Source organism: Pseudophryne corroboree, chromosome 4 (assembly GCF_028390025.1).
Source record: "Pseudophryne corroboree isolate aPseCor3 chromosome 4, aPseCor3.hap2, whole genome shotgun sequence".
Taxonomy (NCBI): domain Eukaryota; kingdom Metazoa; phylum Chordata; class Amphibia; order Anura; family Myobatrachidae; genus Pseudophryne; species Pseudophryne corroboree.
Genome location: NC_086447.1, coordinates 661009624 through 661029604, shown reverse-complemented (window position 1 = coordinate 661029604; position 19981 = coordinate 661009624). Strand labels below are relative to the sequence as shown.

Below are 19981 nucleotides of genomic sequence, written 5' to 3'. Positions count from 1 at the left end.
AACATGTCATTTATGCAATACTGTATATATCTAGTTTTTCTTTTTCTGCTATTTGCACAGACTCTAGATCACACCTCACTCCTTTATTAGAACTAATTTTTACTGATAGAGGGGGAAGGGGGGGGGGGGGGGGCTGTAGGCTGACTTTTGCCTAGGGTGCCAAAAAACCTTGCACCGGCCCTGTACACGTTGTTTCTTGATAGTACCTAAAATCAAACAATGCTTAGAAATGTTTAACTCTATTTCTTAAGATATTATCCCTTTATTAACAGTAAATTATATAGTGTGTATGTGGTCATTGTCTTATATTTTCCAAAATCCCCTTACCAAACATTATTTTTTCATTCCCACAAATGGGTATCAACCCATGTTTTTTATCTGAGGTGGAAATGGTACAATGAATGGGCTCAGTACCAGCTTTGAAATTGATTTATTTTGAATCCAAATTTTAATTTTTAGAAGGTGGTAAGCCTGTTTTGAAAACTAAGTGAGGTAAGAATCATTGAAAGAACTGTCCTTCTACCCCTGTGCAGTACGATCTTTTACCCATGGATGTAGGACAGATGTCGGCCATATGTTATCCGTAAAATTAAAAACGTGGTCCCACCTGCCTATTGCTCAGGCAGTTGGGTCCACCGGGAGTCTGAAGGCTTTGAGTAAGCAGATTTTGAGTTTTGTTCCTGAAAACCAGTAGCTGCATTTTTCAAATACTCCCCTCTCAAGGTAATAGAGGATGCAGTGTTTTTCTTTTATTATTTATTCATCCAAAAGGAATGCAATATAGGGGCAGTATACGATTTCGTAGCCGGTATAGCTGTGGAAGGAAGATATGTATACTTACCCACCATTGCCTTAGTTACTCACTTATCGCTTTCAACCAAAAACATGGACTCACCTGTGAAGGGCAGGATGTACACGTTTCTCCTGTAGTCTGCTTCCGCAGTCTATTGTCTGTGGTAGTCTGTAGATGGTATCCTTGTGCCGCCATATACATAGTCTACAAGCTAATTGTTACGCCGGAACTGTACTCACCACTCTTCATATCTTCATGCTCTGTTAGGGGTGTTGTTTGTTCTTGTGAATAACTCCATCATGTGCTCCTTGTGTCAAGTCCAACGAAGCAGGCATACTGGTCCAACCCATTCTCCGGTCAAATACTAACCTTAAACTAATAAAAATCTGCTAAAATCCTCAGGAGCTCTCACACTTGTGAATTTCTCCTCCAGGCAGATTTTCTAAACAGTCTACTAGGAGCGACATAGAGGGATTAGCTAGTCAACACTACTAAAAAGCACATGGCTCCTAGTGGACCTGTCTATTGTCCATGGTACTAATGTTTACCCCAGTTTCCTCTAGGATGCAAGATAAAGTACTTTATTTTGAATCCTGAGGAATACAGGTAACCGAATGAGCCACTAACAGAGTGCATCTGCATGCTATGAGCATCTAGCGTGTTCATATAGCCTCACTGCTGCATACATAATGGATTTTTGTGGTTAATATTCTCAATTTTTTTTAAAACAGTTCCAACAATCAATGCTGGTGATCATGCGAGCATTGGATTACAGTTTTTGAAGTCCTAGTTTAGCTATGCCCCCATTTTTCAGCTTCTTTATTTGATGCCTGGAACAATGACTTTAGGGTTGATGTTTTTGGTTTTGACTGTAGAAGGCTTCTGTGCCGCAATGATCATTTAGTTCCAAATTCTTCGGTTCTTCCATCATGGATGTTCTGCAAAAGGAGATTAAAATAGTAAATTTAGAGTTATTTTTCAATACAGCCATATTAATGTATAACCATGTCCCCTCATACCTCAACTTTTCACAACTTAGTTTTCTGCAAATACAGCATTTGACCATTTTGATGCTGTAATAGTAAACATGATTTTTTTTATTAAATTGAAATAAGACTCCATGTCCTCCGTATTTTCTCAGTAATTTGTATAATGTGGCTTATGGTTTAGATCACAGATTTTAGCCCTTGTAATAAAGATACAGACCCAGACCAAAAACATCACCATACTCTGCGTAAGACACTTCATCATCATTGTCAGCTTGCATCATATATGCCACAGTACGCATTGTTGGACTAATGGTAAGGGTCTGTGACTCTGGCTCTGGTATTGTCACTTAATCTCTATTCATCATGTCACCCATAGACTGAGTTAACTTTTTCATCTCTTTCTCAGTATGCTAAAATTTGATATAAATATTTGATATGATCCCTTTAATGGCATCTTTTTGATTAGTCCCTCTCGCCTGAGAATGTCTAATAGTTTTGTTACATTTACTATATTAACCCGAGGAATATAGACACTCTGCTGTGCATCAAACACATGAACATGACATTGTAATGTGAAGGGACACACGCACACACATGAAAATTGAAAAACACAATTTATCACAGAGCCAACATGGAACCACAGAACATGGATACCGCAACACCAACTTTTTAAAAATTACAAATCAGCTGGGTTGCTAAATCAAGTTAATTATATTTTTATTTCTATTCTACAATGCTCCCCCCCCCTTACTAAGAAGGATTGGTACCGCTGTGGAGCCAGACTTAGTTCAGGAGATGCGCTTCCCTGTGATGCCTGTTAGTGTAATCTGCCAAAATAACATTGCGCTTGCGAGATCAGTCACCTATCAGCGTGGAACAGTACCAGTAAGCCCATATGAGGTTGGCCTGTTCCACACAACCCTAAGTCCCACTAAGCATGCAGGCTTGTGTCAACCAGTCCTGCATGATAAATGTGAAAAACAAAAGCCGATAATTAACAATCTTGCACAAGTGTGCCCGGCTCCTACGGTCAAATAAATAAAATTGCGTCTGTTAGTATGGGAATACAACAGGCATCCACCATACACTATTTACTAAAGTGCACAAGGCAAATATAGAACTGGTCCATACCCCGTAAAACTAATGTGTATCCATTATCTTCTGTGACTTAAGAAAAATCAGACTTATACGATGCAGCATACCTTGGTAGCTCTATGCCTGCATCATTATTCTGTTGTCTTCTCGGACTGGACCCTTCTCCGATTAGGTCTTGCCAGTTGTCGGTATGCTGTAAAGAAAAAAAGACACAGTCAGTTTATAAAAAAAACTACCTTTGCTTGTCAGTAACTGTCCCTGACACCATTGCTGATCTCCTTTCCCTAACTTAGCACACCGCTACGGACAAATACCTAGCTTGTTGGGGAAAAGAAAGAGGAAAAAGCTAGATGACTTACCCTTGGCAAGTCCTCCGCCAAGCTCTATGCCAGCCTCTGTGCTTGATTAGCGGACTGGACCCTTCTCCGATTAGGTCTTGCCAGTTGTCGGTATGCTGTAAAGAAAAAAAGACACAGTCAGTTTATAAAAAAAACTACCTTTGCTTGTCACTAACTGTCCCTGACACCATTGCTGATCTCCTTTCCCTAACTTAGCACACCGCTACGGACAAATACCTAGCTTGTTGGGGAAAAGAAAGAGGAAAAAGCTAGATGACTTACCCTTGGCAAGTCCTCCGCCAAGCTCTATGCCAGCCTCTGTGCTTGATTAGCGGACTGGACCCTTCTCCGATTAGGTCTTGCCAGTTGTCGGTATGCTGTAAAGAAAAAAAGACACAGTCAGTTTATAAAAAAAACTACCTTTGCTTGTCACTAACTGTCCCTGACACCATTGCTGATCTCCTTTCCCTAACTTAGCACACCGCTACGGACAAATACCTAGCTTGTTGGGGAAAAGAAAGAGGAAAAAGCTAGATGACTTACCCTTGGCAAGTCCTCCGCCAAGCTCTATGCCAGCCTCTGTGCTTGATTAGCGGACTGGACCCTTCTCCGATTAGGTCTTGCCAGTTGTCGGTATGCTGTAAAGAAAAAAAGACACAGTCAGTTTATAAAAAAAACTACCTTTGCTTGTCACTAACTGTCCCTGACACCATTGCTGATCTCCTTTCCCTAACTTAGCACACCGCTACGGACAAATACCTAGCTTGTTGGGGAAAAGAAAGAGGAAAAAGCTAGATGACTTACCCTTGGCAAGTCCTCCGCCAAGCTCTATGCCAGCCTCTGTGCTTGATTAGCGGACTGGACCCTTCTCCGATTAGGTCTTGCCAGTTGTCGGTATGCTGTAAAGAAAAAAAGACACAGTCAGTTTATAAAAAAAAATACCTTTGCTTGTCACTAACTGTCCCTGACACCATTGCTGATCTCCTTTCCCTAACTTAGCACACCGCTACGGACAAATACCTAGCTTGTTGGGGAAAAGAAAGAGGAAAAAGCTAGATGACTTACCCTTGGCAAGTCCTCCGCCAAGCTCTATGCCAGCCTCTGTGCTTGATTAGCGGACTGGTCCCTGTGTCCGGCTAGTTTGCTGTTGTGGACGGCTCCTCCTGGGATCCTGACGGCTCCTCCGGGGCTGTGGCATGCTCCTCCGGTGCTGTGGCATGCTCATCCTGGGCTCGGGCATGCTCCTCCTGGGCTCGGGCATGTTCCTCCTGGGCTCGGGCATGTTCCTCCTGGGCTCGGGCATGCTCCTCCTGTGCTCTGTTCCACATAACTGTCTGTGCTTGTTCCAACATCTCCTGCTGTGCTCTGTTCCACATCTCTTGCTGTATTATGGACTGCTCCAATTCTTCTGACCTTTGACGCTGCAGTCTCAAAACTGACAATGCTCTTTGATAAGCCAGATCTCCTCTCTCTTCTTGAGCATACATTTCTTGATCAATTGATGTTCTGTTTGATGGTGTTGTGACTTCCGAACTTCGTTCTGCCTGCTGTGGTTGTGCGCTGTGCAATCTTCTTCCTTCGTCTGTCATCAGCTGCAGGCTTGTTGAAATCATGCTTGTGTTTAGGTTGCACTGTTGTTGCCACAGTAGCATGCTTTGAAGGCCTGTTCCAATCTGTTGGCATTGCAATGAAATATGTTCCAGAGAATCATTGTGTTGTCGACAGAGTTGTTCCTGATGGGATTCTCCATCCCGCTGTTCATTTTGTTGGGTGCTGATCTGTTCAATCTTCTGCTCCATGCTCTTGCAATGTCCAACCACCGACATATGTGCTGACACAAGTTGATCGTAGTATCGGGCCAGCGATATCATTGCGTCATTTTGTTGAACAACAGCTGTCTTGATATGGTCGATGTTCTGTTCCATGTTGTCCAAACGATTATTAATCCTTTGGCTTTCTTCAGCTCTACATTGGTCCATGTTCTTTAAAGCTTCCAGTATTAGATTGAGTGATGACTCTGTAATACAAGTAAATAATTTAGTTTAACAAATTACAGTTGAACACAATTAAACACTCCTAAATTGTAAATAAATATAAAATTGCTACCTCCTGGCGTAGTTTCCGGTGTTTTTGATTCAAGGACTTCTGGTACACTGCCTGAAGTTTCCATGTCCGGAATTTGCTCTGTTCTTTCAACAAGATTATGGTCTCCAATTGCAGGGTAGCTCTGTGAAAAGGACTCTTCTGGCAGTGTCTGTGGGTGCCCCTGTGATGAATTTTCTTCTGGAAGTGGCTGTTGGGATGATGTTTCTTCCTGCACCGTGGGTGGGTGCATCTGGGCTGATTCTGCTTGAAGTGTCGCTGCTTGCAGTGTTGAATCAATCGGCAATATTGTATGCTGTATCTGGGTTTCTAAAATGTCAATATAGATATATACAATAATTATAACCCAAAAATATGCAGTGCCAGAAATACAGACAGCTAAAGATACGCAAACAGTGCAAGCTAGAGGTATATACCCATTGATAGATATACATGTACCAAAATTTATAATTTCATGTACAAAAACTATGCCTTACCGGTATCCTCAGCACCTCCTCCAGTTGTCGGATATCCAAAAGAAACTCTTCTCTTTGCCTTAACTGTGGAATCTGTAATATTTATATAAAGAACATACTGTAGTTATTAGTTTTGTTTCCATACAAAATATTTTTTGAATATATATATATATATATATATATATATATATATATATATATATATAAAAATACGATATGTCCCTAACCTTTCTGCGATTTTGTTTTCTTCTTTGGCGTTGTTTCCGTTTGTGGCGTGCTATGTTTTGTTGGCGTAGAATATTTTGTGGCTCCTTTTGAAAGAAATACGAAATTTAAATTTTTGTTGAAATAATTAGTTTTTTAAAAAGAATATTAAAAAATTAATTTTATAGAATTTTTAAAAATAATACCTTCTGCACTGGTTCCTGCCATTTCTTCCTGCACAAGTACGAAGTAGTTCTCCATCTTCTTTTCCCAATCCTTGTGTAATTTTTGCCCTTTTTGGATCTTGAGATTGACGGATCTTCTACAGTCGCGTAACCTTTTCTTGCAACTTTCGTTGCTTCGCTTGAACCCACCTCCCAAAGAAACTGATTCAGAGATTTCATTCCACGTCGTTCCCTTGAATCGGTGATGAACATTTCTTGCCGGCGATCCGAAAAGTTGAAAGGAGTGATGAACAACTTGATTGATTAGGGTGTCCGTTTCTTCATCTGTGAAGTTGGGTGCCCTGCTGCTGGATTCTTCTCCCGAGTCCGCTTCTTCATGCGAAACTCTGCCATGGTCGGTTGGTGATGTTTGTTGCTGTCTTTCCGAGGATTCTTCTTCCTGTGCGGATAGAGAAAGCCTCCTTGCTTCTTCCTCGGACATCTCTGAAAAAAAAACTTAAAAAAAAAAAAAATTCATACTAATATTAATAATAATAATAATAATAATAATAATAATAATTAGTATACTAGCAGTGCAACATACCCAAATTTTGCCAACCAGCTGTTACAAATATACACAAGTAATGAACCCCAGCAGTGCCAAATACAGAAATTATGCCACCCAGCAGTGCCAGATACCCAAAATATGCCACCCAGCAGTGCCAAATATAGAAATTATGGCACCCAGCAGTGCCAAATACAGAAATTATGCCATCCAACAGTGCCAGATACCCAAATTATGCCATCCAGCAGTGCCAAATACAGAAATTATGCCATCCAGCAGTGCCAGATACCCAAATTATGCCATCCAGCAGTGCCAAATACAGAAATTATGCCACCCAGCAGTGCCAGATACCCAAATTATGCCATCCAGCAGTGCCAAACACAGAAATTATGCCACCCAGCAGTGCCAAATACATAAAATATGCCACCCAGCAGTGCCAGATACCCAAATTATGCCACCCAGCAGTGCCAAATACATAAATTATGCCACCCAGCAGTGCCAAATACAGAAATTATGCCACCCAGCAGTGCCAGATACCCAAAATATGCCACCCAGCAGTGCCAGATACCCAAATTATGCCATCCAGCAGTGCCAAACACAGAAATTATGCCACCCAGCAGTGCCAAATACATAAAATATGCCACCCAGCAGTGCCAGATACCCAAATTATGCCACCCAGCAGTGCCAAATACATAAATTATGCCACCCAGCAGTGCCAAATACAGAAATTATGCCACCCAGCAGTGCCAGATACCCAAAATATGCCACCCAGCAGTGCCAGATACCCAAATTATGCCATCCAGCAGTGCCAAACACAGAAATTATGCCACCCAGCAGTGCCAAATACATAAAATATGCCACCCAGCAGTGCCAGATACCCAAATTATGCCACCCAGCAGTGGCAGATACCCAAATTATGCCACCCAGCAGTGCCAAATATAGAAATTATGGCACCCAGCAGTGCCAAATACAGAAATTATGCCATCCAGCAGTGCCAGATACCCAAATTATGCCATCCAGCAGTGCCAAATACAGAAATTATGCCACCCAGCAGTGCCAGATACCCAAATTATGCCATCCAGCAGTGCCAAACACAGAAATTATGCCACCCAGCAGTGCCAAATACATAAAATATGCCACCCAGCAGTGCCAGATACCCAAATTATGCCACCCAGCAGTGCCAAATACATAAATTATGCCACCCAGCAGTGCCAAATACAGAAATTATGCCACCCAGCAGTGCCAGATACCCAAAATATGCCACCCAGCAGTGCCAAATATAGAAATTATGGCACCCAGCAGTGCCAAATACATAAATTATGCCACCCAGCAGTGCCAGATACCCAAATTATGCCACCCAGCAGTGGCAGATACCCAAATTATGCCACCCAGCAGTGCCAAATACATAAATTATGCCACCCAGCAGTGCCAAATACAGAAATGATGCCATCCAGCAGTGCCAAATACAGAAATTATGCCATCCAGCAGTGCCAGATACCCAAATTATGCCATCCAGCAGTGCCAAATACAGAAATTATGCCATCCAGCAGTGCCAGATACCCAAATTATGCCACCCAGCAGTGCCAGATACCCAAATTATGCCATCCAGCAGTGCCAAACACAGAAATTATGCCACCCAGCAGTGCCAGATACCCAAAATATGCCACCCAGCAGTGCCAAATATAGAAATTATGGCACCCAGCAGTGCCAAATACAGAAATTATGCCATCCAACAGTGCCAGATACCCAAATTATGCCATCCAGCAGTGCCAAATACAGAAATTATGCCATCCAGCAGTGCCAGATACCCAAATTATGCCATCCAGCAGTGCCAAATACAGAAATTATGCCACCCAGCAGTGCCAGATACCCAAATTATGCCATCCAGCAGTGCCAAACACAGAAATTATGCCACCCAGCAGTGCCAAATACATAAAATATGCCACCCAGCAGTGCCAGATACCCAAATTATGCCACCCAGCAGTGCCAAATACATAAATGATGCCACCCAGCAGTGCCAAATACAGAAATTATGCCACCCAGCAGTGCCAGATACCCAAAATATGCCACCCAGCAGTGCCAAATATAGAAATTATGGCACCCAGCAGTGCCAAATACATAAATTATGCCACCCAGCAGTGCCAGATACCCAAATTATGCCACCCAGCAGTGGCAGATACCCAAATTATGCCACCCAGCAGTGCCAAATACATAAATTATGCCACCCAGCAGTGCCAAATACAGAAATGATGCCATCCAGCAGTGCCAAATACAGAAATTATGCCATCCAGCAGTGCCAGATACCCAAATTATGCCATCCAGCAGTGCCAAATACAGAAATTATGCCATCCAGCAGTGCCAGATACCCAAATTATGCCACCCAGCAGTGCCAGATACCCAAATTATGCCATCCAGCAGTGCCAAACACAGAAATTATGCCACCCAGCAGTGCCAGATACCCAAAATATGCCACCCAGCAGTGCCAAATATAGAAATTATGGCACCCAGCAGTGCCAAATACAGAAATTATGCCATCCAACAGTGCCAGATACCCAAATTATGCCATCCAGCAGTGCCAAATACAGAAATTATGCCATCCAGCAGTGCCAGATACCCAAATTATGCCATCCAGCAGTGCCAAATACAGAAATTATGCCACCCAGCAGTGCCAGATACCCAAATTATGCCATCCAGCAGTGCCAAACACAGAAATTATGCCACCCAGCAGTGCCAAATACATAAAATATGCCACCCAGCAGTGCCAGATACCCAAATTATGCCACCCAGCAGTGGCAGATACCCAAATTATGCCACCCAGCAGTGGCAGATACCCAAATTATGCCACCCAGCAGTGCCAAATATAGAAATTATGGCACCCAGCAGTGCCAAATACAGAAATTATGCCATCCAGCAGTGCCAGATACCCAAATTATGCCATCCAGCAGTGCCAAACACAGAAATTATGCCACCCAGCAGTGCCAAATACATAAAATATGCCACCCAGCAGTGCCAGATACCCAAATTATGCCACCCAGCAGTGCCAAATACATAAATTATGCCACCCAGCAGTGCCAAATACAGAAATTATGCCACCCAGCAGTGCCAGATACCCAAAATATGCCACCCAGCAGTGCCAGATACCCAAATTATGCCATCCAGCAGTGCCAAACACAGAAATTATGCCACCCAGCAGTGCCAAATACATAAAATATGCCACCCAGCAGTGCCAGATACCCAAATTATGCCACCCAGCAGTGGCAGATACCCAAATTATGCCACCCAGCAGTGCCAAATATAGAAATTATGGCACCCAGCAGTGCCAAATACAGAAATTATGCCATCCAGCAGTGCCAGATACCCAAATTATGCCATCCAGCAGTGCCAAATACAGAAATTATGCCACCCAGCAGTGCCAGATACCCAAATTATGCCATCCAGCAGTGCCAAACACAGAAATTATGCCACCCAGCAGTGCCAAATACATAAAATATGCCACCCAGCAGTGCCAGATACCCAAATTATGCCACCCAGCAGTGCCAAATACATAAATTATGCCACCCAGCAGTGCCAAATACAGAAATTATGCCACCCAGCAGTGCCAGATACCCAAAATATGCCACCCAGCAGTGCCAAATATAGAAATTATGGCACCCAGCAGTGCCAAATACATAAATTATGCCACCCAGCAGTGCCAGATACCCAAATTATGCCACCCAGCAGTGGCAGATACCCAAATTATGCCACCCAGCAGTGCCAAATACATAAATTATGCCACCCAGCAGTGCCAAATACAGAAATGATGCCATCCAGCAGTGCCAAATACAGAAATTATGCCATCCAGCAGTGCCAGATACCCAAATTATGCCATCCAGCAGTGCCAAATACAGAAATTATGCCATCCAGCAGTGCCAGATACCCAAATTATGCCACCCAGCAGTGCCAGATACCCAAATTATGCCATCCAGCAGTGCCAAACACAGAAATTATGCCACCCAGCAGTGCCAGATACCCAAAATATGCCACCCAGCAGTGCCAAATATAGAAATTATGGCACCCAGCAGTGCCAAATACAGAAATTATGCCATCCAACAGTGCCAGATACCCAAATTATGCCATCCAGCAGTGCCAAATACAGAAATTATGCCATCCAGCAGTGCCAGATACCCAAATTATGCCATCCAGCAGTGCCAAATACAGAAATTATGCCACCCAGCAGTGCCAGATACCCAAATTATGCCATCCAGCAGTGCCAAACACAGAAATTATGCCACCCAGCAGTGCCAAATACATAAAATATGCCACCCAGCAGTGCCAGATACCCAAATTATGCCACCCAGCAGTGCCAAATACATAAATGATGCCACCCAGCAGTGCCAAATACAGAAATTATGCCACCCAGCAGTGCCAGATACCCAAAATATGCCACCCAGCAGTGCCAAATATAGAAATTATGGCACCCAGCAGTGCCAAATACATAAATTATGCCACCCAGCAGTGCCAGATACCCAAATTATGCCACCCAGCAGTGGCAGATACCCAAATTATGCCACCCAGCAGTGCCAAATACATAAATTATGCCACCCAGCAGTGCCAAATACAGAAATGATGCCATCCAGCAGTGCCAAATACAGAAATTATGCCATCCAGCAGTGCCAGATACCCAAATTATGCCATCCAGCAGTGCCAAATACAGAAATTATGCCATCCAGCAGTGCCAGATACCCAAATTATGCCACCCAGCAGTGCCAGATACCCAAATTATGCCATCCAGCAGTGCCAAACACAGAAATTATGCCACCCAGCAGTGCCAGATACCCAAAATATGCCACCCAGCAGTGCCAAATATAGAAATTATGGCACCCAGCAGTGCCAAATACAGAAATTATGCCATCCAACAGTGCCAGATACCCAAATTATGCCATCCAGCAGTGCCAAATACAGAAATTATGCCATCCAGCAGTGCCAGATACCCAAATTATGCCATCCAGCAGTGCCAAATACAGAAATTATGCCACCCAGCAGTGCCAGATACCCAAATTATGCCATCCAGCAGTGCCAAACACAGAAATTATGCCACCCAGCAGTGCCAAATACATAAAATATGCCACCCAGCAGTGCCAGATACCCAAATTATGCCACCCAGCAGTGGCAGATACCCAAATTATGCCACCCAGCAGTGGCAGATACCCAAATTATGCCACCCAGCAGTGCCAAATATAGAAATTATGGCACCCAGCAGTGCCAAATACAGAAATTATGCCATCCAGCAGTGCCAGATACCCAAATTATGCCACCCAGCAGTGCCAAATACAGAAATTATGCCAAACAGCTGTGACATATACACAAATAATGAACCCAAGCAGTGACAGATATACACATTTGGCAAACAAACGGTGAAAAATACACACATTATGCCAGAAAGCAGTGCCAGATACCGACATCTCACACACTGCAGTAACAGATATACAAATAATGCCAATCAGCAGTGGCAGGGATAGCAGTTGGAAGAGATAATAAGAAACATGGGACAGTTTATTTAGCATGATAGTGTAATAGAAAGACAGAGTACATTTAGCTCAGCGCTTACCTATTAAGATGAGAAAAAAAAACTGGATTGGTCTTCTCCTCTTCGTATGAAGAATTCTTGTCACGGTCACTTCTCCAGAAAAGCTCTGATATGTAAATCAGAATCGCTAGAAGCCAATCACAAGACGCTAACAGACCGTATACAGCCAGTTAGCAGTCTCAAGCAAATGGCGCCTATGCAAGGGAGGGACAGAGTTTATATTCTGTGTAAAAGTGCGGGAACATCGCTCCTCCTTCAAGTAGGAATCATGTAGTATTATTGGCTAATTTAGTGGCACCACTATACGTCAGGTTATACTGAACTGTTGATTTGTCTTATGTAGGAGTATATTTTATTGGTTGGATTTCAGCGCGAACGGACATGTTATGTTTTGATTGGTGTCATCAGTGATAGCATTATTTAAATCAAATTTAAAAAAAAAAAAACAGTAACCGGAATGTATCTTGGAACGTTGTCCGTGAACGGTTAATTTAAGCAAACTCTGCCATTATGGAGCTTGCAGTACTTATCGACGGGGATTATGTAGCTGTAGTGTTGGTGTAATTTTGGCACATATAGTGCAATGGGGAATGCTGGCTGCACCTCAGCACGAGAACGGGGTGACGTTCCGGTGTGCTGGGGCGTATAGGGGCAGTACACGGCTGTGGGGGAGCTTATGGTGGGAGAGGGGTAGATGGCTAGAGAGAGCGGTGTGCGTCTTGGGGTACATGGCTGGTGATAGCTGGTGTTCGGGGGACAGTTGGAGGGAGGCGTTGTGTTACTTGTAGTGCCACGGTGAAACATGGGGCGCGTAATGTAGTGGGGTGTCTAGCTAGGCGTGTAAATGTAGACAGGCAGCGGGGTGACTAGGGGGGATGGAGGCGGCGTCTAACTTTGGACGGGTATCGTGGGGAATAGCGGGCGGGGGGGGGGGGGGAGGGTGTCAGCGTTGCAGATGTGCAGCCGGGTGCCCAGGTGTGCTGGCAGACATGGGTGGGGTGTTCTTAAAGGGTGTGACTGTGCTACCAGAGCGGGGAGCAGTGCCAGGGCGTTGTGTTACTTGTAGTGCCACGGTGAAACATGGGGCGCGTAATGTAGTGGGGTGTCTAGCTAGGCGTGTAAATGTAGACGGGCAGCGGGGTGACTAGGGGGGATGGAGGCGGCGTCTAACTTTGGACGGGTATCGTGGGGAATAGCGGGCGGGGGGGGGGGGGAGGGTGTCAGCGTTGCAGATGTGCAGCCGGGTGCCCAGGTGTGCTGGCAGACATGGGTGGGGTGTTCTTAAAGGGTGTGACTGTGCTACCAGAGCGGGGAGCAGTGCCAGGGCGTTGTGTTACTTGTAGTGCCACGGTGAAACATGGGGCGCGTAATGTAGTGGGGTGTCTAGCTAGGCGTGTAAATGTAGACAGGCAGCGGGGTGACTAGGGGGGATGGAGGCGGCGTCTAACTTTGGACGGGTATCGTGGGGAATAGCGGGCGGGGGGGGGGGGGAGGGTGTCAGCGTTGCAGATGTGCAGCCGGGTGCCCAGGTGTGCTGGCAGACATGGGTGGGGTGTTCTTAAAGGGTGTGACTGTGCTACCAGAGCGGGGAGCAGTGCCAGGGCGTTGTGTTACTTGTAGTGCCACGGTGAAACATGGGGCGCGTAATGTAGTGGGGTGTCTAGCTAGGCGTGTAAATGTAGACAGGCAGCGGGGTGACTAGGGGGGATGGAGGCGGCGTCTAACTTTGGACGGGTATCGTGGGGAATAGCGGGCGGGGGGGGGGGGGGGGGAGGGTGTCAGCGTTGCAGATGTGCAGCCGGGTGCCCAGGTGTGCTGGCAGACATGGGTGGGGTGTTCCTTAAAGGGTGTGACTGTGCTACCAGAGCGGGGAGCAGTGCCAGGGCGTTGTGTTACTTGTAGTGCCACGGTGAAACATGGGGCGCGTAATGTAGTGGGGTGTCTAGCTAGGCGTGTAAATGTAGACGGGCAGCGGGGTGACTAGGGGGGATGGAGGCGGCGTCTGACTTTGGAAGGGTATCGTGGGGAATAGCGGGGGGGGGAGGGTGTTGCAGATGTGCAGCAGGTCAGGGTATTGTTTGTCGAACAATTACATGTCGATCTATGAGTGGTCGGTCTATGGTTTGTCGATCTTATGTATGTCGATGTATTTGTTTGACGAACAATTTCATGTCGATCGATAAATTGTCGGTCTATGGTATGTCGATCTTCTGTAGGTCGATGTATTTGTTTGTCGAACAATTACTTGTCAATCTAATGTTTGCCGATCTTCAGTAAGTCGATGTATTTGTTTGTCGCACAATTACATGTCGATCTATGTTTTGTCTGTCTATGGTTGGTCGATCTTCAGTAGGTCGATGCATTTGTTTGTAGAACAATTACATGTCGATGATTTGTTGGTCGACCTGACGTTGTTTCGATGTTGTGCGTGATCGATCATTTGTGTGTCGATGTTTTGTTTATCGAGCATACGTATTGTCGATGTTCAGTGTTTGTCGATGTAGTGTGTGCCGATGTTAGTGGGATGTCGATCTTGTGTTTGTAGATGTTCGAACACTGTCGATGTAGATGTTGTCTATGTTGCGTGGTCGATGTTCGCATTGTCGATCAAGCGTCTGCCGATCCATCGACCGGATACCCCCTACAATAACGGGGTTCCCCCTCCAGACACCCAAGGTCCAGGAACGAAGCCAGAGGCTGTCCCCGCCATCCGTGGACTGATAGCAATAAAAAGTGTAAAAATAAAATATATATATATATATATTGTCTTTTGCTGTGGAACTACAGGTCTCAGCAAGCCTCCCCCGCATGCTGGTACTTGGAGAACCACAAGTACCAGCGCACGGGGCATTAAAGGGTCTGTAGTTCCACAACAAAAGAAATATTAAAATAAAGACACAGACACCGTGAAAGTTAATTTTATTAAAACACACACATACCTACATCCCACGACACCATTCACATCCACTTTTCCTGTAGAATCCACGGGTACCTGTAAAAAAAAAAAAAAAAATTATACTCACCAAAAATCCGGTGTATCAGTCCTCTTCTTTTCATGTAGGCATCCAGGGATTAAAAAAAGAAAAGCGACGAACCATGCAACTAAAGGGAATTTATTTTTACACATAGATCCCCTTTCCCCCGAATGCCGGGACCCGCCAGCCAACCAGGGAGCGCCACGTCATAGTGCTCTCCTGATTGGCAGGCCAGGTGCGCACAGCCAATCAAGTGGAGCACATAGGCAGTAATGGGGAGATAAAACCCCATTATCGCCTATGGTGGGAACCTTGTGGTCTGTGGTAGACCGCAAGTTAATTGAGGTCACCCACAAGAGTCACAGCCCAAGTGGTTGATTTTTCAGAAAGTAAGTTTTGGTTTCCTTACATTTTTCTCTCATCAGAGAATCCACCCTTAGCAGCAATTGCAGCAATTCAAACGCGGGGCATTCTATCGGTCAACTTAAAGTTTCAGCCCTGAGTGCATCCAGGGCTTGACAAATTTTTCTGAAATCTAGGAGCAAGGATGAAAGTGTAAGAGCCAGACCACTGTGCCCCACGCCCCCCACCAATAAAGAAAAACTAACTGAACACCCCGCCCACACACATTACTGAGTGATGGACACACAACCAAGGGGCTACCCCCTGCTCTATGCATCCACACTGCAGTGCAGCTACCCACCGGGCAAACAACAACCCCACTCCCCAGCGGCCACATTAATGAGCAACTAACCCCCATGGCCACACAAATAAGGGGGTACCTCAAGGCAAACAACCACTTCACAACCTTCCCCCAGGCAAACAATCCCCCCTACCCTGTGTCCACATCACTACCCCTCCGAAGCCACGCATAGACCCTCTTATTGGAGCTCTCTATACAGCCGGAGTTTGTAGACAGCAGACAGAGCAGGATGGGACAGACAGGCTCAACACAGCTCAGGCCGGGACAGACACTCAGCACATGAACTCCTGTGCAAGAAATGGCTGCCGCAATACAGGAACGCCTTCAAAAATCTCTGCTGGGGCTGTTGTGTCTGAAGAGGATCTGCTTCCTCCCTCCAAAATCTGTTAGCCAAGCAGCAAAATCTAGGGACCATGGCTACCTGGGAATTGACGAGCCCTGGCCTAGGATCTATAATGCTGTCACCTGCAACAGTTGAAAATATTTATTCAAAGTTCATTTTTATGAAGGTTTCCATCACTCTCGGTCAGAGTATCCACTACAGCTAAGATTTTTGCCATAGAAATATGGAGATCTGAAGATGGTGTTAACTAACAGATACATGTCCGAAATACAGCGATACTTATATATACCATAATTCTGTGAGAACCCTCCAACTCCCATAAATTATGGCTTGACAGATAGACCAATATGTTACCAAACCTCAATAAGAATAATGTCCCACTGATAACTGCTTATTTAAGTGAGGAGGAAGTCTGTGACCGATTGAAAAAAACTAAGATTAACAAGTCACCTGGTCCAGACGGTATTCACCCAAGGGTTCTCATGGAACTACACTCCGAATTAGCAAGACCTCTATTTTAAACCTTCAATGATTCACTTTCATCAGGTATAGTTCCCAAAGACTGGCGTATAGCGGAGGTAGTGCCGATCTTGAAAAAAGGAAGTAAAGCTGAACCAGGCAATTATAGACCAGTTAGTCTTACATCTATAGTGGGGAAAGTGCTAGAAAGCATTCTAAGGGATAGTGTACAGAAAATCCTTGAAGCCAAAAAGATTATTATTAGGAACCAACATGGATTTGTGAAGGACAGATCATGTCAAACAAACTTACTAGGCTTTCATGAAAAAGTTAGTGCGAACCTTGATCATGGTAAAGTGGTGAATGTAATCTTTTTAAACTTTGCTAAGGCTTTCGACATAATGCCACACATGAGACTTATCTATAAGTTACAAAAATTGGGGCTAGGGAGCACAATATGCACTTAGGTTAGAAATTGGTTAGATAATAGGGAGCAACATGTTGTGGTAAATGGATCTTTTTCAAATTGGACTGAAGTACTAAGTGGAGTGCCACAAGGGTCTGAACTTGGACCACTATTGTTCAACATTTTCATTAACAATCTAGCAGAAGATCTAGAGAGCATGGTGTAAGTTTTTGCAGACAATACCAAACTAGGTAAGGTTATAAATTCGGAGGGAGATGCTGAGTCTCTCCCGAACAATTTATTCAAACTGGAGTCATGGGCAGCAAAATGGAGAATGAGTTTCAATAAAAACTAGTACAGGGTAATGCACCTTGGTAGCAAGAACAAAAATAACACCTACATACTAAATGGGGTGGTGTTAAGGAACGCCGTACTGGAAAAAGACTTAGGTGTTCACATAGATAACAAAATTAGCAGCAGCACTCAATGTAGGATCGCAGCAAAAAAGGCTAACAGGGTACTAGCATGCATTAAGAGGGGTATTGATGCAAGGGATGAGAGTGTTATACTCCCATTATATAAAACCCTAGTGAGGCCTAATCTGGAATACTGGGCACAATTTTGGGCACCTTACTACAAAAAGGATATATTGGAACTAGAAACGGTTCAGAGATGGGCGACCAAACTAATTAAGGGGATGCAGATGCTGGAATACCAGAACAGACTTGCAAGGCTTGACATGTTCACACTGGAAAAGAGGAGATTAAGATCAACACAGAAGACACGTGGACACTCACTTAGGTTAGAGGAGAGGAGATTCCGCACACAGAGACAAAAAGGTTTTTTTCACAGTAAGGACAATACGAGTTTGGAATTCCCTGCCTGAGAGAGTAGTGATGACAGACTTTGTCAATACTTTTAAGAATGGGCTAGATAAATTCCTAATGGATAATGATATACAGGGTTACGGAAGATAGATCACGTACTATAGTTATAATAAAATAAGGAAATACAACACAACGGCAGACTTCATCAAACAGTTAAACTAGTCATGAAAATAATACAGAGTACGAGAATACTAATAGGTTGAACTCGATGGACTAATGGTCTTTTTTCAACCTCATAAACTATGTTACTATGTTAATCATTTGGTACTGTATTGTTTGAATTGATCACCAATCTCAGGGACCTATCAGTGATCTAGGATAACAGGCTTCCATATTTCAGCTACTCTATTGTAAAGCTAATTGTCCACTGGGAAACATGGACATCTGTAAGAATATTTAGAAAGCTGACCAACTGTCTCCATGCTTTGTTTCTAAAGTTTTTCTAAATATCTTAGCAGCTTTACAACAGTCTCTTGTTATACTAATCAAAAAGATAGATCCGTTGCTAACTTTAACTACAGCATGGCTTATGATACTTATCTGAGGAGCTGGAATCATAATGCTTCTTCATATTATTTACAAGTGTATCTAACTCCTGTAAGCCAAGTCTCTTGGCTTAAGCTCTGTTACTAGTTTCAGTCTTACTACTGTTGATTGTTAAGAGATGGTTTTCTAGTGTTTTAGTTTGGTTCTGACAGATGTTTACTGTATGGTAGCTCTGTAGCAGGAGGGGCATTCATTGCCCAATCTTGATGGTTAAGTTTTCTTTTACAATACTTTTTGGGGTATATGCAATTAGCGGCGAATCGCGGCAAATTATCGCCGTTTTAAAATTCGACACAATTCGACAGGTGAATTCCGGCAGGTGGCTTCCGGAATTCACCATATTCAATGAAAAACGGATTCGACAGTCCCGCGGGCGAAAAACGTCCGATTTGCCGGATTTTGCCGCGATTAAAAAAAACGGGGAAAAACCCGGGAAAAAATGGCGTGGGGTCCCCCCTCCAAAGCATAACCAGCCTCGGGCTCTTCGAGCTGGTCCTGGTTCTAAAAATGCGGGGAAAAAATTGACAGGGGATCCCCCGTATTTTTAAAACCAGCACCGGGCTCTGCGCCTGGTGCTGGTGCAAAAAATACGGGGGACAAAAAGAGTAGGGGTCCCCCGTATTTTTTACACCAGCATCGGGCTCCACTAGCTGGACAGATAATGCCACAGCCGGGGGTCATTTTTATACAGTGCCCTGCAGCCGTGGCATTAAATATCCAACTAGTCACCCCTGGCCGGGGTACCCTGGGGGAGTGGGGACCCCTTCAATCAAGGGGTCCCCCCCCATCCACCCAAGGGCCAGGGGTGAAGCCCGAGGCTGTCCCCCCCATCCAAGGGCTGCGGATGGGAGGCTGATAGCCTTGAGTAAAATGACAGAATATTGTTTTTTCCAATAGTACTACAAGTCCCAGCAAGCCTCCCCCGCAAGCTGGTACTTGGAGAACCACAAGTACCAGCATGCGGGAGAAAAATGGGCCCGCTGGTACCTGTAGTACTACTGGAAAAAAAATACCCAAATAAAAACAGGAGACACACACCGTGACAAGTACAACTTTATTACACACTGCCGACACACATACATACTTACCTATGTTGACACGCCGACTGCCACAGTCTCCGACGATCCGAGGGTACCTGTGAAAAAAATTATACTCACCTGCCAGTGTCCAGAGATAAAAATCCACGTCCAGAGATAATCCTCGTACTTGGCAAAAAAAAAAAAAAAAACACGAACACCCGTACCACCGGACTGAAAGGGGTCCCGAATGCAGACACCCCCGTGACAGCTGTCACAGAAGTGTCTCTTCAGCCAATCAGCGAGTGCAACGTCCTTGCACTCTGCTGATTGGCTCTGTGTGCGTCTGAGCTCATACAGAGTATGTGTGTGTG

General features: G+C 44.6%; 2 protein-coding genes across 4 annotated transcripts in view; both read right to left on the bottom strand.

Annotated features, from left to right (window-relative positions):
* SMYD3 (SET and MYND domain containing 3) overlaps positions 1 to 19981 on the bottom strand; it is a 1661405-nt gene that overhangs the window by 658169 nt on the left and 983255 nt on the right. The gene's annotated exons all lie outside the window — the stretch shown is intronic.
* On the bottom strand, positions 4301 to 6653 carry LOC134911675 (uncharacterized). Its single transcript, XM_063919761.1, has 5 exons — positions 6184 to 6653; positions 6001 to 6084; positions 5795 to 5866; positions 5322 to 5627; positions 4301 to 5232 (listed from the first exon to the last, which is right to left on the bottom strand). Exons 1-5 carry the CDS (start codon positions 6641 to 6643, stop codon positions 4352 to 4354), a joined length of 1803 nt encoding a protein of 600 aa, XP_063775831.1. The 5' UTR covers positions 6644 to 6653; the 3' UTR covers positions 4301 to 4351.